The sequence below is a fragment of the Strongylocentrotus purpuratus genome, unplaced genomic scaffold (genome assembly GCF_000002235.5).
Source record: "Strongylocentrotus purpuratus isolate Spur 01 unplaced genomic scaffold, Spur_5.0 spur5_scaffold_13, whole genome shotgun sequence".
Classification (NCBI taxonomy): domain Eukaryota; kingdom Metazoa; phylum Echinodermata; class Echinoidea; order Camarodonta; family Strongylocentrotidae; genus Strongylocentrotus; species Strongylocentrotus purpuratus.
This window is the reverse complement of record NW_022145598.1, coordinates 9,157,034-9,182,436: the sequence shown is the minus strand read 5'-3', so window position 1 is coordinate 9,182,436 and position 25,403 is coordinate 9,157,034. Positions and strand designations below refer to the sequence as shown.

The 25,403-nt window shown below is 38.8% G+C and overlaps 2 protein-coding genes across 3 annotated transcripts in view; both read left to right on the top strand.

Moving 5' to 3' along the window:
• Positions 1–21,330, top strand: part of LOC115922979 (ATPase family AAA domain-containing protein 2-like) — a 30,400-nt gene extending 9,070 nt beyond the window's left edge. For both annotated transcript variants that reach the window (XM_030982860.1, XM_030982859.1), the window contains exons 9-22: positions 5,621–5,732; positions 6,251–6,541; positions 6,826–7,074; positions 7,859–7,949; positions 9,188–9,499; positions 10,533–10,689; positions 11,936–12,122; positions 12,709–12,894; positions 13,756–13,891; positions 14,327–14,523; positions 15,647–15,806; positions 16,966–17,970; positions 18,486–18,616; positions 19,307–21,330. In XM_030982860.1, the coding sequence (XP_030838720.1) occupies positions 5,621–5,732; positions 6,251–6,541; positions 6,826–7,074; positions 7,859–7,949; positions 9,188–9,499; positions 10,533–10,689; positions 11,936–12,122; positions 12,709–12,894; positions 13,756–13,891; positions 14,327–14,523; positions 15,647–15,806; positions 16,966–17,970; positions 18,486–18,616; positions 19,307–19,483 (3,391 nt within the window). In that variant the 3' untranslated portion in view covers positions 19,484–21,330. The remainder of the gene's footprint in view (positions 1–5,620; positions 5,733–6,250; positions 6,542–6,825; positions 7,075–7,858; positions 7,950–9,187; positions 9,500–10,532; positions 10,690–11,935; positions 12,123–12,708; positions 12,895–13,755; positions 13,892–14,326; positions 14,524–15,646; positions 15,807–16,965; positions 17,971–18,485; positions 18,617–19,306) is intronic.
• Positions 1,054–5,580, top strand: LOC115922980. Its single transcript, XM_030982861.1, has 2 exons — positions 1,054–2,082; positions 2,747–5,580. The coding sequence occupies exons 1-2, from the start codon at positions 1,752–1,754 to the stop codon at positions 4,900–4,902; spliced, it is 2,487 nt and encodes an 828-aa protein (XP_030838721.1). The 5' UTR covers positions 1,054–1,751; the 3' UTR covers positions 4,903–5,580.
• Positions 21,331–25,403: the final 4,073 nt, after the last annotated feature.

Genomic DNA, 25,403 nt, shown 5'->3' with positions numbered 1-25,403 from the left:
TTAATCACCCAACCATCCTGTGTAATTTCCTTCAGTCATAACTTTGTACTTTTTCTGAGAAGTTCCACTCTAACTCTTGGAGCATAGCTGCTAACCATTCCTTCTTTGTTATGTTTTCGGGTTACCTGTAAGTCCTGTTCTCGTGATCATGTTGTCTCAAGAACTGATTGATGGATTCCTGCCAAACTTAAGTCATGTATGTAACTTGCAGAGCTAATGAACTGATTAGATTTTGGGGTCACAAGGTCAAAGGTCATGAGGCTCATTATGCATGCAAAAATAGCTTGTGAACGCATTCTCATTAGAACTGACGGATAGATTACAATCAAACTTAGGACATGTATATCTTGCAAAGCCAATGAACTGATTAGATTTTAGGGTCATGAGGTCAAAGATCAAACGAGTCATACTTGTATATGAGAAATAGCTTGTAATCACAAAATCGTGAGAACCTGTTAATGGATTACAATCAAACTTGAATTTTAAAAATTGCTTCTGTTTTGGATTGTAAAATTGCTCTATGACGGAGGCATCATTTTCGACTGCGTGCAGTCAAAGTTCCATCTAGTCTGTATTGGTATTGTTGCACTATTCTGTTGATGTGATGATCCTATTCAGAATCGCTGATCTGAAAGCAATTTCTGAGGACAACATTTTAGTTCTGATCAACAGAATAGGTGCCAAGTTATCAGGGTTTTTTTCTTCAAAAATTAGTTTAAACAGAAAATTTGTAAATCATTGACTAGTACATAAAAAATAAGAAGAATATGACATACTTTGCAAATGTCCAACACATGGATTGACACATGTGCTAGTGTGGGAATGCCCCAATACATTGTAGATTTACATCTTAATTGTGCAATTGACCACTATTTATACAACAGACCTGTAAGGATTACGCACATATAACATTATCACGGTAGACCCCAATAAAAGGATACTGCAGCGCGTTGAAAACGAACAGGCAGTTTCAGGCGGTTAGTGAGTAAGAGGAGGGGTAGTTTCGGGCGGTTTAGTTGGTACAGGGTTTACTCACTGCAATGTGGTAGATATTACAGGGTTCGTACGGGTCATGGAAAACCTGGAAAGTCATGGAATTTTACTTTATTGCTTTTAAGGCCTTGAAAGTCATGGAAAATTATTTTTTCCATTGGAAAGTCATGGAAAGTCATGGAATATCAAAATTATGGACAACTATAGTATTTTCTCACTATACAAGTGAATAAATGGAGATATTTCAACCATTTTCTTCTCGTATTTTCTTTCATTCGTAACATACCGACTGATTGTACTTGTGAATGTGTTCACTATGATCGATGGATAAGCGCTGTGTACGTGGGTGTGTACGTGTACGATACGAACTACGTGTGTATGGTCAGTGTATGGCGGTACGGTCCACATCGTGCGCACATGGCTAGCTTGCGAGCGAGCTCGCTAGCGCTAGCTCAGTTCAGCAAGCTAGCGCACGTGTACGTGTGCAGTGTGTGTGTGCATATGATGATGGTGCCAACGCGACATGTGACACTCCAAGAACGAATGTAATGCCTCGATTGCACTTTGGCTTTGCATTAAATTGCGACCACTTAGACTACTACAATTTTTACACTTCTCCAATAAATGAGGAAAAAGTAAATTAGTAATATTTGTTTTTTAATTTTCATTATTTAAATAAAAAAGGAACAATACTGACGTGTCAACAAGGCAAATTGGCAGCGCTAGCTCGTTGACGATCTATATATCGACGCGACGGCATGTGTTTTGAAACTTTTGTGCATGTGTTGATTCTTCATGAAACGGAGTTGTTTATTTTCACAGACCTTGGAACTCGTCACGTGGATATTTTCACCATTACAAATTTTGTGGAAGTGATATTCAAAATGCCTGGAAATTGTCATTTTAAGGATGCTTGGTTAGAACACCCGGATTACCGTGGCTGGATTTTGAAAGAAAGTTCCGATCTGGGGACTGCTAGATGTGCTGTTTGTATGTGTAAATTCAGTGTCCGTAATATGGGCGAAGCAGCCGTCAAGAGCCACAAGAAGAGTGAAAAACACACAGCAAACCTCCAACAGCAACAACGTCGTAAGTGAGCATTTTTAATGTGAATTTTACCGATCCTTTATTGAGCATGAATCCAAATAATGACTGATAATAATTATATAAAAATGAAAGATTTGAGATTATTTAGCGATGCGATGTCACCTCGCAGGCATTGGTTACTGCTTACTGCGACCAGCCCGTTCGGGAGCGTCCCCGGCCCCGGGCCGGGCCGGCTAGGTTACTGCATGCAACAGCCCGAACGCTAACCCAGGGGGCTCCGCACTCACACGCCAGTGTTGTACCGGGCACTGTATGTGGACTGCAGAAAAAAAAAAAAATAATAATTTACCTTAAAATTGACCCCAAAAATCATAAAACTAAATTTTGTACTTACAATTGGGTCCAACAGTTTGCTTGCCTTGAGAAGTATTTCCTCCTTTCTATTTCTTTAAAATATGTTTTTAAGGAATGAGTCAAAAATTAGTCCACTTGTCTTAGTGACTTACATCAATTGGCCAAAAGTTGCCGTGAATTTTTTTTTTTTTCCTTCCCCATACTGTCAAACGGTTGTCAAAATAGGAAAACGTTTATGCTTTTAATGGTCGTTTGAACGGCAGTTAAACGTTTTGACTCGGCCCTAAATCTTACCAAATGATGATATTTATATTTTATTTATTTTAATAGACATCTTTTTCTTTTCTCCTAGATTCTACTCTCTCACTCAAGAGCTTCTTCAAGGCAAAAGGTGCAGAAAGTTCATCAGTATCTATCACGTCTACAGATGCAACAACCAGTACTTGTGCGCCATCAACCTCTAAAGTGACAACTCCCATTCCTGTTGCTGCAAGAGAGGAAACTTTAAAAGCTGAAATACTCTGGTGTCTGAAAGTGGTGGAGGATCATTTATCATTTCATTCTTGCCAGCACAACAGTGAGCTCTTTCAAAGAATGTTTCCGGACTCAGCTATTGCTAAGGGTTTCACGTTGTCAGAAACAAAATGTCGGTATATGACGGTGTTTGGTTTGGGCCCATATGTGCAAGACCTCCTTTATGACAACATAAAACAATCAAACCACTATGTGATACTGTTTGATGAAAGCCTCAACAAGAAGCTCCAGAAAAAGCAGATGGACTTCCTCATAAGAACATGGCAACACAATGAAGTTTGCACTCGCTACTTGACGTCTGTGTTCATCGGACATGGTTCAGCTGTTCACCTCAAGGAAGAACTGAATAAAGTTCTGCACACAGTTGGCTTGGAAAAATTACTGCAAATATCAATGGATGGTCCCAACGTTAATTGGAAGATGTATGATGACTTTACGCGAGAGTACACTGCTGACCTGACCAAATCCATACTGAATATAGGCTCATGCGGGCTCCATATAGTTAATGGTGCTTTTCTGACAGGTGCCAAGGCTGCTGACTGGGAGGTGGAAAGCTTTCTATCATCCTTGTATTACCTGTTTTCTGATTCCCCTGCCAGAAGAGAGGATTATCAGAAGATAACTGGAGATCATACCATGCCACTTAAGTTTTGCAAGACCCGATGGCTGGAAAACCTTCCTGTTGCAGAGAGAGCAATCAGCATCTGGGAGAGTGTATGTGCGTATGTTAAAGCAGTAGAAGAGAAGAAAATCCCTCACCCAAAGAACAAGTCCTTTGAAACTGTTTCAAAATGTACTCATATAACTGATTTCTTAGCAAGACTGTACTTCTTCATATCTGTTGCAAAGCTGGTCAATCCTTTCCTAACAGACTATCAGACTGATGCACCAATGCTGCCCTTTTTAGCTGAAGACCTTACTAGAATGCTTGCATCCCTTATGCAGCGATTTTTAAAGCTGGACAGGAGTACCATTACTTCTCCTTACAAGATAATGCAGGTAGATGTTAGCAGTGAGGCCATTCAGCTGCCCTTGGCCAAGTTGGACATTGGATTCTACACTGAGAAGAAGCTGAAAGATCTGAAGGCGAAAAATATCATCAGTGAGCTGAAAGTTCTGGAATTTCGCACTCAAGCAAAGAAGTTTCTTGCTGCAATGACCCGGAAGCTCATTGAGCGATGTCCGCTTAAGTATGCACTTGTGAGAAATATAGGATGCTTGAGTCCAAAGAACATGGCAAAAGACAAAGAAAACTCCACTGCAAAGCTGAAGAGGGTGCTTAACACCCTTAGTGATGCCCACAGACTTAAGGATTCATGTGACGATATCCTAAGAGAATACTCAGAAGCATGTGATGAGGCATCAAGAAGTGCAGAGATGAGAGACTTTGATCCAAAGAAAGAGAGATTGGACTCTGTAATGTGCAAATTTCTGTCCGAGTCTCGCTATTCGACCCTCTTAAAGTTGGTCCGCATGTTGCTTGTCTTGTCCCATGGACAAGCCTCCATTGAGAGAGGTTTCTCAATCAACAACGAAGTTGAAGAGGACAATCTCCTGGGACACTCACTGATATCATTGAGGGCCATTTATGACCATATCAAGTATGTTGGAGGAATCAAGAATGTGACTATTGACAAATCAATCATGTTGGCTGCGTCTGCAGGCAGGCAGAAATACCACATCTATCTCGATGAACAGAGGCGTAAAAAGGAAAAGGAAAAGAAAGAAGGAAAGAGAAAAGGACTGATGGATGGTTTGGAAGAACTAAAGGCCAAACAAATGAGACTGCAAGCAGATGTGAAAAGTCTTCACACCTCAGCAGACAAGTATGCTGAGGAAGCAGAGTCACAAGGAAGATTGACTTGTATTTCCAAATCAAACAGCCTCCGACGTACAGCAAAGGAGAAGGCATCCCAGTTACAAGTAATTCAGAAACAGATTGATGAACAGCTGAATGCCATTAAGAATTATTAAAGAACTTGGACAGTTTGTTACCAATGCCACCAAATATTCAGACAGGTGCAATGTGTAGAGGGATTTCTTTCAAACAGCTACATGAAGATGTCTCAAGAAAAAACTCATTCAGAAATTATTGACCAGCTTAATGCTAGCGAAACAAGAATTCATCAGCTGATGTGAGTAGGCCTACTGTGTTTTGTTGGTGAAATCAAAATTGGTGATGGTATGTGTGTGAGTTTGTGTGTTGGTGTTGTTTTGTTTTCTTTTTTTGGGGGGGGGGGGGTAGTTACCTTGTACATGCAAAGGAGAGCTATTGAAGGAATCATGGTGGTCCATGAAACCAGGAACAGGCAATTTGTATTCTTTAGAAGTGAAAATTGCCATTAAAAAATGGACAATTGTTGATATGAATACATGTATGTGTAATTGTAAGAATATTATATAGCAGTGCATATCGAATATGATGAAAAAATAACATGTAATTGTAACAGATGAAATAACTAGATAACAAAAGCTGCCTTTCTATTAGTAGACTTGAAACATGCACTTTGCTTCGCTTTGATTTGAGATCAAATTTTCAGTCTACCGTGTAAAAAAAATGTGTAAAAGTCATGGAAAGGTCATGGAATTCTGGCTAGAAAAGTCATGGAAAGTCATGGAATTAAATTTATGAGAAAGAGTATGAACCCTGTATTAATGTGATCTTTTTTCAACTGTTTTTTCTCCCCTGCAGGTGTCTTCCAATGAACTTAACTAAGGACGATATGTCTGGTGGAGTCATCAAGGACAGACAGAGAATAGGGGGTAGCCTGGCTGATGTAGATCCTATGAATATTGATTCATCGGTAAGTTCTTTTCATAGGTCCGAGACCCTGCAGGGAGGTCTAATTCTTCCTGGCCAAACTAGTGCAGACGGGCTCTAATGTTTATTGTCGTAAATCCTCATATTTAGGTGACAATCGATGTTGTTGGAAATTTTGGCTTTTGCGTGTATGCTCTTACAAATTTTTGTTTTCCCCTCAAAAGTTTTCAATAAGTTAAACTATGCCCCAAAGGTGTAATTTTGCTTTTAAATTTGTTTTTTAGGTTCCATTTGAAGATGTTGGTGGTTTAGGCTCACACATCCAGGTTCGGAGAAGAGAGTGTTTCCCTTACAACTTTCAAGAAGTTATATTTTCTTTCATACCATGTTTCTGTTATATTTTCTTTCCAAACCATGGAATTTTATTTTAACTGTTAGGTATAAACTTTCTGATGTAAATATGTCCATGGAAGACCACTACCTTTTGGTGAATTGGCTACCCTGACAAAAGATTAGAAATAAACAAATAAATAAATGTTTTTTTATAAATTTATCTTTCAGGTGACCTTTGACACTGTAGGTGGTTTAGGCTCACACGTCCAGGCTCTGAAGGAGATGGTCGTCTTCCCCCTCCTCTACCCAGAGGTCTTTGAGCGCTTCAAGATCGCCCCGCCCCGAGGGGTGCTGTTCCACGGCCCCCCTGGGACGGGCAAGACCCTCGTAGCGAGGGCGCTAGCCAACGAGTGCAAGCAGGGCGACAAGAGGGTAGCTTTCTTCATGAGGAAAGGAGCCGACTGTCTCAGCAAGTGGGTCGGAGAGTCGGAACGTCAGCTCAGGCTACTCTTTGATCAGGTAAAAGCAATTTTGTTCAACGTATTCAATATTACTTTCTTTTCTTCTGGCACTATCCTAAAGGTTGTCATGATATAGAATATAATGGAAGTATGCAGATCATGATGGTTAAGTGTTTAATAAAGTTACAATTGAGGGATGAGAAATGAAATGGAATTGAGGTTCACTGCTAAGCACTTTCAGTACCAACAAATCTGCTGTCATTAACTGATTTACCACTCGCTATACTGTACTGAAATATTTGTTGTGAAGTCATTGTGTCGTCCTTTTCCCCCCATGCACAGGCCTTCACCATGCGTCCGTCTATCATCTTCTTCGATGAGATTGACGGTCTGGCCCCGGTCCGGTCAAGCCGCCAAGACCAGATCCACAGCTCCATCGTGTCCACCCTCCTGGCCCTTATGGACGGTCTGGACAGTCGAGGGGAGATTGTGGTCATCGGAGCGACCAACAGGATAGATGCCATCGACCCTGCGCTCAGGAGACCAGGACGTTTTGATAGGGAGTTCCTCTTCCCTCTGCCTTCAGTCGAGGTAGGTTTCCATTTTTGCACATTCTCATTTTCCAGTTGGACGATTTGATTTTGGTTTACAACACTCTTTGTCATGGACCCCAGCCCGAGTATTTGAAGGGTCAATTTATGATTTGCCTTTTATACAGTCAAAACCTGTAAATAGTGACTGCCCAAGGGAAATACAAAAAGTGGTCCTAGTAGACAGGTTCCTTTAGTACATGATTCAATGAGAAACCATTTTCAAGGGAAATAAAAAAAATGGGGTCTTTGTAGACAGGTTCCTTGAGTAAATGTATCAATGAGAAACCATTTTCAAGGGAAATAAAAAATGTGGTCCTAGTAGACAGGTTCCTTTAGTACATGATTCAATGAGAAACCATTTTCAAGGGAATCAACAAATGTGGTCTTTGTAGACAGGTGGTCACTAAAGCAGGTTTGACTGTATATCCATGTGTTGTATGTAATGCTTTGTCTTTGATTTTTCGTATGGGTCAACACTTAATGGAATTATAGGTATTGAATAAAAATCATATCAGGTTCAAGTAAAAGCTGTTAAACTGCCTGCCCTTGAATTGATATAGCTAGATTATGTGTACTGATTATAAAAATAGAGACTCGCGGTGGAACAGTGCCTGATAACTTTGGTGTTTTAAGAAACTAAAGGTGTTATCAGCTTGATCTTTAAGAGATTCTTCCTTACCGGCTTTAGGAATCATTGCAACAAAGTAAATGCAGGGTTTTCAATGATCCTAACCTCTTTATACCTCTCATAAATAATATCTGTTCAACATTCTCGTTTGTAGGCAAGGACCACCATCCTCAACATCCACACCAAACAATGGAATCCGAGGCTGTCAGAAGCTTTTGTTTCAGAAGTTGCTGCAAAGTGTGTCGGTAAGAGATAATGGAATGATAATGATAATTAGAATCGTTTGTTGTTTGATGAGTTAAATATGAAAATCCTGATTTACTATTCTAAATATACATTGCTACAGGCCTTAAATTTCAATATTTTTAGGGCAAGGCCACTTTTTTGTAGGGCACATTCCTATATTAGAGCACAAATAGGATGAATTGGAAAGGGCACACAAAATCTCCAAGGCCAATGAGAGGGGCATTGAGGCCGATCAAAAGAACATCCACGGCCATGGCCTTGGATTAATTTAACCAGTCATAATCTGAGGGAATGAATTCCTATTTTGGCCCTTCAAATCAATGTGAATACTAGATTCCTTACTCTTTTTGAAATATATCGTCGCCGTTTTCACGAACCGGCACAAGCCACCGAAATCCCTTCAAAATGTAGTTTTTATTTTTTTTGCATTTTTAGCATAAGTTATCAACAATCTTTCATCTCACCAAATTTCAGCATCCAAAACGCTTTAGTTTTTGAGATATCCATGGTTACACAAATGACAAAAACGACACACGAGCCAAAAAGCACGATTCATATTTTCACGAACCGGCACGCGCTGTTATAAGTCAATGGGCTGTGCCGGTTCGTGAAAATATCTTTGCGCTTACAAGACCTAGACGACGCGACACAGGCGGTTGTGCCGGTTCGTGAAAATAAAATACGCGCTAAGACAGCGCGAGCGCTTTTGTCTTGCGCGTAAAGTTACATAGGAAAAACGACACAGTGGCTTGTGCCGGTTCGTGAAAATATTTTTGCTACGTAAACAGCAAAATAATATTTTCACGAACCGGCACGAGAGTCCAAAGCTTCGTAATATTAATAGTAATTGTCATTATGCTTAACAAATGGAATGTATAGAAAATACAGAATATTTTCCTTTTCATTGACGGGCTAAACGTAAAACGCGTTTTTCTCAGAATGTACTTATTTCGTTGCGCGTTGGGCTGTGCCGGTTCGTGAAAACGGCGACGATATGTAGACCTCAAACAGTTCTTATTTTACCTTACGAGATTTGTATGATTTTATCTATTAGAGGTTAGCAGATTCGTATTGCTTTCATTTTTTTTTTTTTTTAATGTTAACTGTGCAGGTCATTTTTCTCACAAGAATTTTATACTTTTATCCATCCCAGCATATGATATAAAGTTACTAAATAGAAACAAAACAAACATAAAAGTTTAAATGTGCTTTTTTTGTCATTTCAACTACATCACAGGTTACTGTGGTGCCGACCTCAAGGCGCTATGCACCGAGGCAGCGCTGTACGCCCTGCGACGCCGCTACCCTCAAATCTATACCTCCAAGGAAAAACTCCAGCTGGACGTGACCGAGATCCAGATCGGCGCTGTGGACTTCCACCAGGCCATGAAGCGCATCGTACCGGCCTCTCAGCGGTCAGTGGTCAGCCCTGGCCGTAGCTTGACCCTCCACGTCCGTCCATTGCTGGAGAACCAATTCAATGCTGCACTGGATATTCTACGTCATGTCTTCCCTTCGGCTTTATATAAAGACAATAGTACTTCACAAGGTGAGCGACTGCAGTTTTATTTTCATATTTGAAGTTTAAAGAAATAAGTAGGCAACATGTCACATTTGTGTTGTAAAGAGAGTATGTACTTATTTTTTCTATGACTAAAGTTGGTTATTTTAATTGTGAAATGCCTTAAAAAATACTTAGAAAAGAATATGAAATTAGTAAAAAAAAAAAAATCTTTTCAATTAGGATAATTGTTGTGCTAGATGCTTTCCATTCCATGTTATTTTTCATCCATTGAATATAGCATTGAAGCTTAATTTACCCATTTTCATTTAAAATACTGAATCCTGCCTGCCTTTTTGAAAGACCATGCATGGAAAAGACATAACCTGTATTGAGTCACCGTGGTGTAGTGGTTCACAAGCTAAACACTATTAAAGGCCCACTGCACTACTTATAGCTACTTGCGCCCTCTATATAACAAACAATGCCTAATCGGTGACTATTGGTCCCCCATGATCCTCTTTTTCTTATGTTAACTGAGAGCTGACTTGATGAGATAACCACCTGTCCAGTGACCTTGCAGGCCGGTGTAATCCCTCCTGTAAACTATGGCAGATAAACTTTAAAGAGGCAAACAGTTTGTTTCAAGACACAGTTCCTCATTTACAGTCATCACTCTCTCTTCGTTCATGAGTAGTGAGCTTTTTTGATATCCTGAAGACTAAATACTTGTCCTGTAGTTACCTGGTAAGGATTTATTCTGTTAAAAGGCATGGTGAGCTGATAGTGGCCACCGTGGCTTAACCACTTTGAACATGCATAGGGACATTGTTTTATGATATAATGTGTACTTAATAAATATTACAGTCAAAGCTGCTTTAGCGACCCCCTGTATCGAAAGACCACCTATCTATAAAGACTACAATTTCTGTTTTCATTGTATGGGGTTTCTCATTGAAATCCGTAATAACGGAACCTGTTTCATGTTTCCCTTATGCAGTATTTGTATACTGTATTATATGTACTGTATTATTATTTTTATTGTTAATAATATCATCTCCTCCTTGGTATCATTCTACAGAGGAATCTTCAGATCCTCTGACCGATATGCTGCACAATGATGACTGGGAGGAGGAGGAGGGAGGGCCCAGTATATTCAACGGCCCCACCCCGAGGATGGGGTCCAAGAAACACAGCCTTTCACACACATCCAACCATTCATTCCTCAACTTTGCAAGGTAAGAAAGCATTCTTCTCTTTTCTTTTAAAGGTAATGCAAAGTTTGGGAAATTTTGAAAATTGGATGGATAGTACTTCTTTAAAGTTTTGATATATTTGGATGCCCATGTGGATGTATTATAAGCACTAGAAAATTTAGCCCCAAAACACTTCTGCTTTCGAGAAATTGAATAATAACAAAAATTACAGGTGCTCCCGGTGAATTTCAAATATTTCAAATAGCGCCTAAGGCCATTTCATGGAAGCTGCGACTATGAAAATTTCAGAAGATGCAGTTCTGATATATAATCTCCAAACAGGAATAGCAAATCGGTCTATTGTAGTCAAGAAACATTGTTTTAAAGCTAAAGTAATATCAGTCTTGAGAGGGATCTATACAACATAAAGAGTTTATTATTTACAATTTCATTACTTTACACTCGCGACAACGATCATTGAATGTTGTAAACTTGCATATGCTTTCAATGTGTTCATTTGAACCAAATTCATGACCTCTCACCAAAACTTTGTATTACCTTTAATCTTTATTGATCAATAACTGAATAAAACAATTACAGAGTCAAAACAGAAAGACAGCTATTTTACAGAATTATACAAAGCAGCATTGTAGATGCATGAGTACTTGAGTGGAAGAGTTAGCGTTAAACACAAAGATCAATGCTCCGCTTTTTGAAATGTTAAGGGAGCTTGTTTTTCTTCTTAGCTAAAAAATATTCTAAATCCTAGTTGGAATTCAACTAAGCCTCAATACCCTTGATATTAGGGAGTTTACTTTTCATTCACTCATATATTTGTTTAGGAAAAACTGGTTCCTTCTGTAAATAACTGTATTATGCTATTGGAACAATGAAGAAAATATGTGTGTTGTGAATGACTTAGCTGAGAAAAGTCCTTTAAAGAAAAATAGGGTAACACTATCTCAAGAAGTTTTGTGAGAGTGCATTAGAACACCGAGATGCTATTGAAATTATTTGTAAATAGTATTACTAAAGGCAAAGCAATAAATAATCAAAGTCCAATTGTTTGTGACTACTTTGCAAGCTTTCGTAGCTTGCTATGTATAAAAATGAGTTCATACTGGAATCTTGGCTCGCTGGGGTACGAAAAAGAAGACACGTCCAGGGACGCTCATGGCGCTAGCACAAGTAAAGTAAATGTTTATTTGAAAATAGAGTTATACCATCAACAACAAAAAAACTCTTCTTTATCTCTTCTTTGACTCTCTCCCTTTCTCTCTCTCATCAGTACTTCCTACCATAGACCACACGCCCACCGGCCACGCTTCCTCATCACCGGGCAGCCTGGGATGGGGCAAACCTCGCACCTCGGCCCGGCTCTCCTGCATCACATGGAGAGGCTCCCTGTACACTGCCTTGACCTCCCAGCATTGTACGCATGCAGTGCAAAGACACCAGAAGAATCGTGTGCTCAGGTATAATGAAGATGATGGTGGTGGTGGCGCTGGTGGTGATGGTGATGGTGGTGGTGGTGATGAGGAGAAGGAGGAGGAGGAGGATAATGAAGATGATGGTGGTGGTGGCGCTGGTGGTGATGGTGATGGTGGTGGTGGTGGTGAGGAGAAGGAGGAGGAGGAGGAGGATAATGGATTATGATGTTGATAATTATGATGGTGATGATGATAATGATGAAAATGGTGGTGGTGATGATGATGATGATGATGATGATGATGATGATGATGAACATGGTGCTGATTATGATAGAGACATGAGTGAGACTTTGATAGACATCTTTTGAACTTCAATCTGACATTTTGAAAAGACAGAAAAAAATCTATCCAAGCCCCATCTTGCTTTAAAAAAAGCATAGATAAATGGGTAGATACATAGGAAAATGGTAGCTGAATAGGAAAAACGGTAGATAAATATATAAAAGGAGCTCTGTTAAAATATAGCAATACAGTAAATTTGATGTAATGATTATTGCTTGGAAACCCTTGTAGAACTCTTGAGATGAGAAAATTATATTTTACACTTCAGTATCCTCTCTTTCGTTGCTAGGTATTCCTTGAGGCACGGCGCACCAGTCCTAGCATCATCTACGTCCCTCACATAGGCCAGTGGTGGGAGGCCTGCTCCTCAACGTTGCAAGCAACTTTCCTCACGTTGCTGCAAGATCTACCTCCATCAGCCCCCATCCTCCTGCTAGCTACCTCAGACTTTCCGCTCAGGGATGCTCCAGTCGAGGTAAGTTGCAGGCTAGAAGTTTTATTGAGATCATCATTTGTTCAATTTTATTTCTGCGTTTTTCAACATAAATAAGTAATTTACAAACAAGGTATACAAATATTATTAACAAAAGTCTTAATACATATATAATCATAGCATGATCAATCGCAACTCTTTATAAGACAGGGCCCAGATCTAAGGTCTTACTTTATCTGATCATTTTATTCAGTTGGTAGCAATACTAGAACTGGATCAGACCAAATATAAAGTGAAATTGCACAGTTATGTCACTTTGATGTTCAGGACTCCACAATACACAGTAATGTATGGGATGCCAATTGACCAAATACCTTGGAATATTTTATGTCCCACAAACTATGACAAAATCTAATACGGGGAAAGGTCATTATTACGGAATAACTTGCTGGAATACCTTAGAAATATAGAAACATACAAAAAGTTCAGAAGTAATTTGAAAACACACTTATTTCGCACCTTGTAAATTTTCTCAAATTATGAATCAAGTGCACCATTTCCACTCCTTCTGTATTCTGTCACTTGCGCAGCTTCTGAGATACTTAGTTGCTGCAGATCCCATCTATCAAAAATAATGCTAGGTGATCAAGCTTTTGCTTGTGCAGCCCCAAAACTCTGAAATAACTTACCATTTGAAGTCAGGAAATCACCATCTGTGAAGATCTTTAAATCAAACTGAAAGCACATGTTTTCAATGAACTATAAATCTAAGCATATCAGGAGCTCTTGTAGCGCAGTAGAATATATACTTAATGTTGGATAGTTTCTGTGCTCTATATGTATTATTATTATTAATAGACTAATTCCCGTAAAACCAAATTTTGACATTCTGTCCTCCTCCAGATGCAGTCTCTTTTCACTGCTGGTCATGGTGAGGTGATGAAGATGAGACTCTTCAAGATGGATGAGAGGAGAGAATTCTTCAGGGATCTCGTCCTAGTACAAGCCACCAAGGCTCCACACAGGAAGAAGAAAATTGGTAAGACTTTAGATTTTGTTTTGTTTTGATGTAACCCTTTTTGTACTGTGTGGAGGGTTTTAAATTGTCCCAAATTTGGGTTCTGTGACACATGCTCCACTGCTTGCCCCGCAGTCAATTCAGGATTTGAACCCTTGACCTTCGCATCTCCAGTCAAGCGCCCTTAACCACTCGGCCATGACACTCACATTGCTTGATTTCTGGTCCAACTGTCCTTTCAACAGCTTCTACAGCCCTTGAGGTCCTTCCCGTTGTCACTCCCAGGGAACCTAGAGAACTGACAGAGGAGGAGATCCAGAAACTTATTAGTGAGGAGAAGAAGAAGTCCAAGCTGTCCAAGAGACTCTTTAAAAAAATATCATATCACCTCATTGCTTAATTTCCAGTCTCACTGTTCTGATTTTGAATTTTGAATTTGAACTGTTCTTCCAACAGCTTCTGCAGCCCTTGAGATCCTTCCTGTAGTCGCTCCCAGGGAACCTAGAGAACTGACAGAGGAAGAGATCCAGAAACTCATCAGTGAGGAGGAGAAGAAGCTCAGAGAGTTGAGAATCTTCCTCAGGGATGTCCTCACCAGGCTGGCATCTGAGAGGAAATTCCGGGTCTTCACCAGTCCTGTGGATCCTGAAGAGGTACAACTGAGAACAATATTTGTTGGTTTCGTATATAGCTAATTATGTCATTATTGTACGATGTCCCTACACGCTTTATAGGTGGTGTAGCATGACAAATACTGGTCAACGCCATCTACGACTTCTTTAGGACAACTGCACGTAAATGAATGGACTTGATTAACGGTCAGCGCGCAGTTGCCATTTATTAACCCTTTTTATGCCTCCGTTACGAAGTAGCCGGAGGCATTATGTTTTCGGGTTGTCCGTCCGTACGTACGTACGTCCCGTTCTCATTATCGCGTTATCTGAAGAACCGATTGATGGATTCCTGCCAAACTTTGGTCATGTATGTATCTTGCAGAGCCGATGAACTGATTAGATTTTGGGGTCATGAGGTCAAAGGTCACAGGGCTCATTATGTATGCAAAAACAGGTCGTGATCGCGTTATCTCAAGAACCGATTGGTGGATTCCTGCCAAACTTAGATCATTTATGTGTTTTGCAGGGCCAATGAACTGAGTAGATTCTTGGTTCATAAGGTCAAAGGTCAAAGGTCATGGGCTCATTATGTATGCAAAAATAGCTTGTGAACGCATTCTCATTAGAACTGACAGATGGATTACTATTTAACTCAAGACATCTTGCAGAGCCAATGAACTGAGTAGATTTTAGGGTCATGAAGTCAAAGATCAAAGGGTCATATATGTATATGAGAAATTGTTTATAATCACGATATTCTGAGAACCTGTTAATGGATTATAATTGAACTGGAATTTGAAAAATTTCTTCTGTTTTGGTTTGTAAAATTGCTCTATAACGGAGGCATCATTTTCGACTGCGCACAGTCGAAGTTCCATCTAGTTTTTTATGTGGCGGTGTGCTGCGCCATATCTGAACAGGCCTTAACAATTATCGTCTATTGGCTTATAATTTTTCTCTTATTTTTTTGTTAAAAATACACTTATTATTCAATGCAAAATTCTGAATATTGCTGTATATCACAACATTGGGGTGAAATATGAAAACTCATTTGACTTTTTTGATTTTCTTTGTCCAAAACTTGATAGAATGATTATGTATCCCAGCCAATGGATGTTGAATAGGACTTTAATTCATTATATATTTAACATACCTTTTGTAGGTTCCAGACTATGTTGAAGTGATCAAACAACCCATGGACCTGTTCACCATGAACAACAAGATCAACCTCCATCAGTACACCAGCGCTAAACAGTTCTTGGGGGATATAGACCTCATCACCAGCAATGCCTTGGAATACAACCCTGATAGACAACCTAGTGGTAAGATTATTATTATTATTATTATTATATGACTTTTTTGCCCCTGCGGAGATCTAAAAACAATAATTATCAGCAAGACTTTGTGACTCTATGGAGATCTAAAAACAATAATTATCGGCAAGACTTTGTTGCCCGTACAGATATCTAAAAAAAATCATTATCGTCAAGACTTTGTTGCCCGTACAGAGTTCTAAAAACAACATTCATTGAAATGACTGAATGCGTGAGAATTTACACACATGTAAAAACGAAACTGCCCGTATACATTTAAACATTTAACCCTTACTGTACTGGGGGGGGGGGGGGCCTGGGAGGCCCCCCCCTCGACATTTTCAGAGATTGCGCCGCAACCGCTTGAAATTTTGAATTGTCGTTTCATGACTTTTTTTCCTCAAGTCTTACGCACGTTTTGATACCATTTTCGTCGCAATCGGATATACCTGTGAGGTGTTACATAACAATTAGTATGCGCATGTCATCAAAAATATGCTATAATTGCATATATTCATGTACAAGTAGAAATGTGAATACAGGTTTAGATGTATTCCTTCCTAAGTGGGTGATATGAATTGATATCGAATTGCTTTTATATGTTTCTCAAAGTAACTTGATGTATTCCAGAACAAAAGAATACATAAGAAATAAAAACAATAGATATAATAAGAAATAAAAAAACAATAAAATACATAAGAAAATAAATATTTGAAAATCGCATCAAATTTGCATAAATTATCATTATTAATTACATCCAAATAAATATTTTGTGTTAGAAAAGAAGTTTCATATGAATAATGAGTTTCAACGTTCAAAAAGTGAAGTTTGACACGTTTTCTGTAAAATGCATAAAATTAGCATTTTGCATAATTAATTAGGCTATAACGACAAAAATTTGCATATTCGCAAAAAACTAATTACACTATCTTGTTCGTTACGTAAATATCTACAAACATGCAAATTTTCGTGTTCATCGGACATCCGACGGCCGAGATCATAGGGGGGGGGCCTCCCAGGCCCCCCCCCCAGTCAGGAGGTGCTCAAAATAGCCCAGTACAGTAAGGGTTAAACGTTTAGCACAAAAAACGTGATGACTCAGGCTTAGTTTCAAACTGTTGACTGTCCAGTATTAAAGAGCCAATATCTAACTCTTTTTCTGTCATAGATCGCATGATTAGGAACAGAGCCTGTGAGCTGAAGGACATGGCCTATGCCATCATCGACGCCGAGATGGATTCCGATTTCGAGAAGGAGTGCGGCGAGATCGAGGAGTCGAGGTCCAGGAGGCAGGAGAACCCGACCGTGACCGCCGCAATGGCACCCAGCTTCTACAAGACATTCCATCAGTTGACCCTAACGCAGGCGCAGGAACAGGCCAGGGAGCTGGCCAACCAGAAACTAAAACCGCATCAGTTGGATTCCTCCAGGGAGGAGGATGGAGATGGAGGGACCGGTCGACCAAAGAAGGTCAAGAAGAAGCACTCGAAGCGAAGAAGTGCTTGGTCCAGAGGATTCTTGTCGAAGATTAAGAAGAAGAAACCGGTTGTTGATGAAGAGGAAGACAGCGAAGAGGACGATGAGGAGGAAAGAGAGGAGGAGGAGGATGATGAGGAGGAAAGAGAGGAGGAGGAAGGGGAAGAGGCAATGGAGGATGGAGAGGTGGAGATCTTGCACAATGGACCCCTGACAAACGGGGATATCTTCAACCACCAAGAAACCAGTAACCAATCTGCTGAAACATCCACTGCACCCAGTACTCTGTCCCAGATCACCGACGATACTCCTATCGCGACACAGCGCTCGCCTCGTCTCTCCCACGGGCTCGATAACCACGACAGTGACCGAGAGAGTGTGAAGAGCGGGCCGTGCTCCCCGGTCAGCGAACATGTAATTGGGCGTCGGTCACTGCGTAGGAACAGCAATCATGCGGCCCCCACGCACCATCAGCTCCAGAATGGCATCAGCAGCGAAGAGTCTTCGGAGATTGATCCTCCCACGCTGGAGAAGGTGGTGCCGTTCCAAAGGGTCAAAGGTGATAGGTCAAAGACCAAAGAGATCATAGAGGTCATGGAGGTTGAGAATGGAGAGGAGGAGGAGGAGGAGGAGAGAAGACAATATGAAGGAGACACGCCTACCTCAGCTGAATCAACCAAAGGAAAAGACAGCAGTGGTAAATCAAATTTCATAGTTAGTGTTGTGTAATACTGGAGTAAGTCTAATTTCCTTTCATTATAGTGCAGCTTTGGAAAAAACTGATTTCCTTTTCATCATAGTTCATTATTGAAAATTCCTAATTGTTGTCCTAGCTTTAGCATAGGATCAGTGCTTTTATGGACTTTTATCTGTGTTATGGTGATGACTTTTTATAGATTAAAGAATGCACCAGGTTTATAATTAGTAAGTTGTACTTCGCATGGTCCAGCAGCAATTGATCTGCTGTCATTTCCCAACCTACCACAGCCCCAAAAGTTATGGACCACTTGTCAGATTTTACTAAACTCCTAAAAAAAAGTTCTGCAAGTTAAGTTTGAGCACTGATATCTCTCTTGTTGCTATGTATTATACATGACATTGGTACCATTAAAAAGCCTGTTTATTCCCCTGTTGCAATAACAATGTATTTTGCAACATTTTACTTTTGACTTTGTTTAAATCATGTTGTCTATCTCACATACTCTTGTGTAGCTACCCTGAGGCGATCAAGCCGTCGGCCTACAAAGAATCTTCAGAATGACCCTGTGGCAGTGGCAACAGTAGCAAGGAACATTCTCGATGAACCTGTACCGGAACTAGTGGTTGATCATGACAGACTCAAGGTAAGTGTAGTCCCAGGGAATGGGTCGTCGAGTTTCCATGTGCACATTGCCATATTTCGCTGACGCCAAACTTTGCAGAAATACCATTATGGCCCGAATTCTCAAAGGAGGTTTAGATTTAACCCATGGTTTAAATCTTCATTTACATAACTCATGGTCTCAAATTAGCACAAAATAAGTGTGACACAGTCAGAGGTGCAGTATTGAACATGCGCAAGGCAAGGTACTCTTATTTTGCGCTAATTTTTTAAACCATGGGTTATGTAAATGAGTGTTTAAACCTAATGCTCCTTTGTAAATTCTGGCCTACATTTATGTGTCCAAGTCTGCACACGGCAAACCCGTAGGGTAGGCCTGTCACAAAATATCCCCTAGTCTCTCAGAGAGTCTTCAGTTGAGGGAAAAATGAGATAAGGACTTACCCCAATGGGGGAATGCAAGGCGTTACATTAGGCCTGTTGGTCATACAACTGAAGACTAATCTTGGTAATTGACAACTGTTATTGGGTAATTTCCTGAAATTGAAATAATCTAGTACATTGTATATTTATCTATTAAAAATTATAAATCTCATCGCATACCAATAACCTTGTCTTGATATTTCCTCATTAATCTTGAGTTTGGAATATTTTCACCTGAACTTTCCCTTTTTTTACATTTTAATTCTTTGTTTGTATTCTTTGTAATCAGCGACTGTTAGAGAGCGTAACCCTAGCAACGACAAACTTCAACATTGAGAAGCTGGAGCGAATGTACAGCGTACTGAGTCACCATGTCTACCGGCACAGAATGGATTACGACAAGACCGAGCTTATTCAGGATATGGAGCAGGAGGTGAGGAATATCACACTTTACCCCCTCGACTAGGAGACATTGCCTAGAGGACATAATCTTCTGGGAGGCAAGTCTAGGAGACATCATTTTGGAGACAACGTCTAGGAGATGCCGTCTAGGAGACATTGCCTAGGAGACATCACCTTGGAGACGCCGTCTGGGAAACAACGTCCAAGAGATGTCGTGTAGGAGACATTGCCTTGAAGACATCACTTTGGAGACACTGTCTGGGAGGCAACGTCTAAGAGATGCCGTCTAGGAGCCATTACCTTGGAGACCCCGTCTTGGAGGCAACGTCTAGGAGATGCCGTCTGGGAGACACCGTCTAGGTGATGCCATCTAGGAGACATTGCCTAGAAGACATCACCTTGGAGACACCGTCTAGGAGATGCCATCTAGGAGACATTGCCTTAGAGATACCGTCTGGGAGGCATCATCTAAGAGATGCCGTCTAGGAGACATTGTCTAGAAGACATCACCTTGGAGACACTATTTGGGAGGCAACATCTAAGAGATGCCCACATTGTCTCTAAGACATCATCTAAGAGATGCCGTCTAGGAGACATTACCTTGGAGACCCCGTCTTGGAGGCAACGTCTAGGAGATGCCGTCTGGGAGACACCGTCTAGGTGATGCCATCTAGGAGACATTGCCTTAGAGATACCGTCTGGGAGGCAACATCTAAGAGGCAACATCTAAGAGATGCCGTCTAGGAGACATTGTCTAGAAGACATCACCTTGGAGACACTATTTGGGAGGCAACATCTAAGAGATGCCCACATTGTCTCTAAGACATCATCTAAGAGATGTCATCTAGAACTAGAAGACCCCTTTTGACGACTGATTCACGTAGACACTTTCACCTTGCAGTACATGGATGTCTGAATGAATGATGATTGTTTGAATGATGTTGGCAGACTGGCCAAGCCGACACAATTTGATATGCTTTGTGTTTGTTGACACAAAATTGTGCTGAATGGAACGGTCCCTGGAAATCTTTAAAAAGATTGATTCAACCAATACCAAGGTTATTCACACATTCTTCTTTTTTTCTTTAAAGAAATATTTGCAAAACCATTATTCTATTTTTTCCTATTTATATAGAACTGAATGTCACATTTTATTTTTGCAAACTTTATGAAACAGATGTACTTCTGATTTCAATTTCTCATATGCAACAATAACAATCCCCCTTCGTTTTCTGTAAATGTATGAATATCAAACCTCATAATGACAATTTATTAATGGAATATATGATTGTTTTGTGTGTATTACAACATTGTCATAAAAAGCAGTTTACCATGAAAGTCCGTTTTGTTAAGAACAATTCTGTTGATAATTATTTTACAAAGAAAAAAATGTACTGCCATGACTTTGCAAATTTATTATGAGCCCAGAAAGATTTGTCTTGTAGCATAAAAATATAATTATGATTTGTCCAGATAGAATACCAACGGATGGTACACAAAGAAAGTGCAACCTGAAAAAGTGTGTGTTTTTTTCTTCTTTTTATGTGCAGTTAATTTTGAAATTTGAATAAATTTGAACAAAATCATTACTTATTACTGTTTATACATGCTCATGTACATATGGTACATTCACTGTCTGTTAAAGCACTCCATTACCAAGGGGAATTCCCTGTTTGATCAGAGGGGATTCCCCCTGCTTGATGCTAGGGGAATTCCCCCATTTGACTGTAGTGTCACATTTTTTTGTGTGTACAGGGTATCATAAGGTGTTGCATTTATTTATTGTCTCATTTGTTTGTGCCACGAGTGCAAAAATAATCGGTCATTCACGTTATATTGGTCTCGCAAACTGATATGTGGACACTTGAAAATAGTATGACCTTTGTTGATTATTGAAAGATTATTGAAAAAGAATAGGATACTTTTAGGAGACAAATCTTAGGAACTATTGTCTGATGCATCAAAGTTGTAGTATTTCAAACTATGACAGGTACTCGGGTGTGATACGAGAGCACCTGTTTGTGAAGAACACAAACCTTGCTTTATGACAAGGAAACTTGCGGTTCTCTGTTGTTTTTAATCTGTTTTGGTCACTGATGTAAGAAGATTTCCGGTACACATTGTTTTTTTCTTAGTGGCAAGGAGATTGTAAGGTTACCATTTACCTTTCTGGCTCAGCATGATTGGCAAAATGGTTGCTTTGGCCCAAGTTAATAGGTAGCTCAGGTACTATATTTTTCTCAATATATTTCCTTCGATATGGAGCATGTGATATGCTCATTACCATCATGCTGAATGGGCATTTAAGTGTCTCGCACCAGGTTTGATCGTCAAAATCAAATGATGACATTCTACTTCAGATACAAAGAACCAACTTGAAAAGAATCTACCTCAGTACTGCTGCATCTTTTCCTCCATCTTTGTTTATTATGCCTGGTTTCTACAACGGCCATTCCTCACGATGGCCTACGGGGTGTACAGGGGGGTGTTTTACAAAGATCCTAAATTGAACTTATCTCCAAGTTAGACTTAACAATCATGGAAAGCCATTATCATCTTTGAAAATATTTGGTAAAATAAACCGTTGATTCAAATCATACATATTTTCTATTATCAAGGAGATTTCATGTTCTTGATGTGAAAAGTCTAAAATACTTGAATTTCTGCTTTTGAATATATTTCATTTGAATGCTATAAATGGCTCTCCATAATTTAGAAGTCCAACTTAGAGATAAGTTTGACTTAGGATCTTTGTGAAACACCCCCCAGATCAAGTTCATAATGTGTCTTTTACACACTCTCTTGCTGCAAAAAGTTCAATTTAATGATGATTGTTTTACCTGCCTGCTCAGAATTGACAGACGGCTTCAAGTCCTCTCTGAGGGACTTGGTAGTAATGATGATTAATACCTTACCAAAGGGCACGAGTGCATTGACTTGGTTTTGAATCCGGGACCTCCCGGTTACGAGACCATTGTTATACCACTGAACCATCTGATTGTGTGTTACTTTTACTTACTCTGCAGTCATTGTTCATACAACTTTAATATCGAATGGCAAAGTGGACTTGCAAATCAATGTAATTATGATGATAATAATAGTTGGATTTATATAGCACCTTAGAACCAGAGGATACAACAGGCTGTCACTTTGTCTAAGGACAAGTTTAGAATTGTAGAGGTGTGTTTTCAGATTTATATGTACCACTACCACTACCATCAAATTTTAAGTTAAGTTGTATTTCTTTAAATTACAATCTTTACCCTTCTGTATCTCAAATCTCCTCAAATCATTACCTCATTTTCCTGCCCGTTCTCACTTCAGTTTAAGAAAGAATGTATTGTAGGTGTGATAGAATTTGTTCCATGCTTTGACTTACCGGTAATGATGAATATCTTCAAATGAATAAACATTAATGTTTCTGGTTTGACCAAATCTCTTTAGTTTGACTACTTACAAATGAAATTCAATACAATCCATGAAACAAATAGATAATAAGTTTTTATGGTTTTCAATTTTAATGTCAATTCTAGTAGTTAACATTTTTGAATTCCATAAAATTCACTTTATCTCCTTAGCAACAAATTTTTTAATGGTTGCATATTCAAATGACGGAAATTATCTGTTAGCTTCAATGGAGTTGCAATGAAAGATGATTGTTGATAAATGCCACTTTTCGGCAAATTCTTCAGATGTTTTTTCGAAAACTGTTAACACTTGCATGAATAGCTTGTAATGTTACATTGTACTGTTCCAAACGTTCAGAAATTACTTGTACATTTGTGATTGAAGAGTATTTAATACATCCTAAAAAGTTTTCACATAACTGATTTCTGGAAATTCTATTTTGGTAAAATGGATATTTAATGCTATCTATTTGTCGTACTGTTACAGTAAATTATAGGATATTAATATAAATAGAAAAATAATTTATTCCGTGCATCGGTACAGTTTTTCCTCTTTATTCATAGTTTTGGTGCAGGGCAAATTATGTAGTACTTTATTCCATGTGTATTTTATGTTAAGGATAATTAAGAGTTACTAATCAGTAAATGTGAACGAAGCTCACACTAATTACATGGTTGTAAAAAAGTCAATCTTTTCGTTGGTTCCTTTGTGTTTTCTTCCACATAATCTAACACGATGTGCTAGGGTAGTTTGAATAAATTACACAATTTGTACTATATTTTGACTCTATAAGTTAGCTATGCCTACAGTAATATGTTCATAGATAGATGTAATTTAACATTTACATAACACCCTTTCGTTATTTTTTGTATTTTGCAAAATGGAGTTCACTTAAAATTAAAAGTGCTAGTGTGTGACTGACGGAATTGTGTTTCATGTAAAATTTATGAGTCTTTTTTTTTTAAATATAGTTTTCATCATACAGTTTTTAATATGATATGGAAAGTAGAAGCTGATATTTCAGTTCATGAAGTACGAACATCAGCTCCATGTTGCAACGTATGCATCAAAGGATGATTGTCAATATTGTATCTTAAAAGAAGGAATATTTATTGCTAGAATTGAGTCTATGGATGAACATTATTGATGATTAAATCCTTAGGTTCAGGTTTGAAATCGTCTTTTTTAACCCACAAACCTTCCAAAGTCCTAAATAACCCAACTTAAGTAATAACCAAATGTTGTGTCTCATCATGCTGCAATCTTATGCAATTTTGTTATCCGTCATTTTCTCAGTCAGACTTGAAGTGTTTCTACATTTGAACTCAATTAATTATACATTGTATGTCAGTCCTACCTGTAAACCGTTTTACTGAAGAAGTATTCATTGTACAGTATGTCTTGTTGTAGTCCTACATGCAAACCGTTTTACTGGGGTTGCTATCTGTAGTAACAGTGCCCTGAATCATTCCATATTCATATTGTGTTACAAAAAACAGTTACATGTTCATAGTTGTACTATGAAGAGGATGAATTTAAGTTTGATGAGATGAATAGGAGTTACTTGTTAATGTCAGTCTTCGAAGGACAATAATAAAACTCCCTAGGTTCCTGGTTTTGTAATTGAAAAAGGACAGTACATGTACAAGAAATGTGGTTTTTAGTAAAAGAATTTAGCTTGTTGGTAAACTGCCATCTATTTGAATATACAGGTAAAACTATCTTTAGTGCAAACTACAAGATTGACCCAATATTTGATATTAGCTTGGAAGAAGTCGTGAAAGCATTGTGTACCGGTAGTCAAATGCATGTAGGTTATAAAAATAAAAAAAATCAGCCATTTTCATATCTTGACTATTGTCACGTTTTCAATATATTTACATATTATAGTGACTCAACTGCCCCCAAACCACCAAAAAGGTGGGGATAAAATTCAATTTTATCAGGGGGGGGGAGGGTTCAGTTGAAATTATCTCTAAGTTGGACTTAACAGTTAGGATACAAATATTTTGTAAAAGTTATTTTGTAAAAGTTATTTTGTAAAAGTTATTTTGTAAAAGTTATTTTATAAGGCATTAAATGTTGATCCATAATGTTTTAAGTTCGACTTAGGATCTTTGTAAAATACCCCCTGGTCATGTAAGCGTTATTTATTGTCCTTGGTAAATCAACACAATGATAATAAGTTCCAGGTACTACGACATACATGTATTTTCATGAGATGAAACAAAGGTCCTGTGATCCCCAAATCTTACTTGGCTATTTCCAATAAATATGAGCCAAGATTCCAAAAAAGTTAGCTAAACCCAAGGCTTTTGTCTAAGATGTGGTTATGAGTAGACATATTATAAGACCAAACTTGTTGGAGTGGGAGGTTAGAAAATACTTGATTTGAATTGTATGTCTTTTGTATTATATATGATTTTCATTTTAGTTGGGTGTTATTTGAAAAGTGAATTGATAAGAATTTCTGTACAAAGTGAATTTGTGTGAACGAAAAGACATTGAAAAAAAATTACAGATAACATTTGAAATGAATAAAAAGGTTTTTGCCTTATGAATTTGCCTGTCGCTCT

Excerpts from the sequence above, each read along its gene's own strand:
- LOC115922980 (XM_030982861.1), top strand. The coding sequence starts at position 1,752 with ATGTGTTTTGAAACTTTTGTGCATGTGTTGATTCTTCATGAAACGGAG. Across the intron at positions 2,083-2,746 it reads CCTCCAACAGCAACAACGTC|ATTCTACTCTCTCACTCAAG; the intron begins GTAAGTGAGCAT and ends CTTTTCTCCTAG.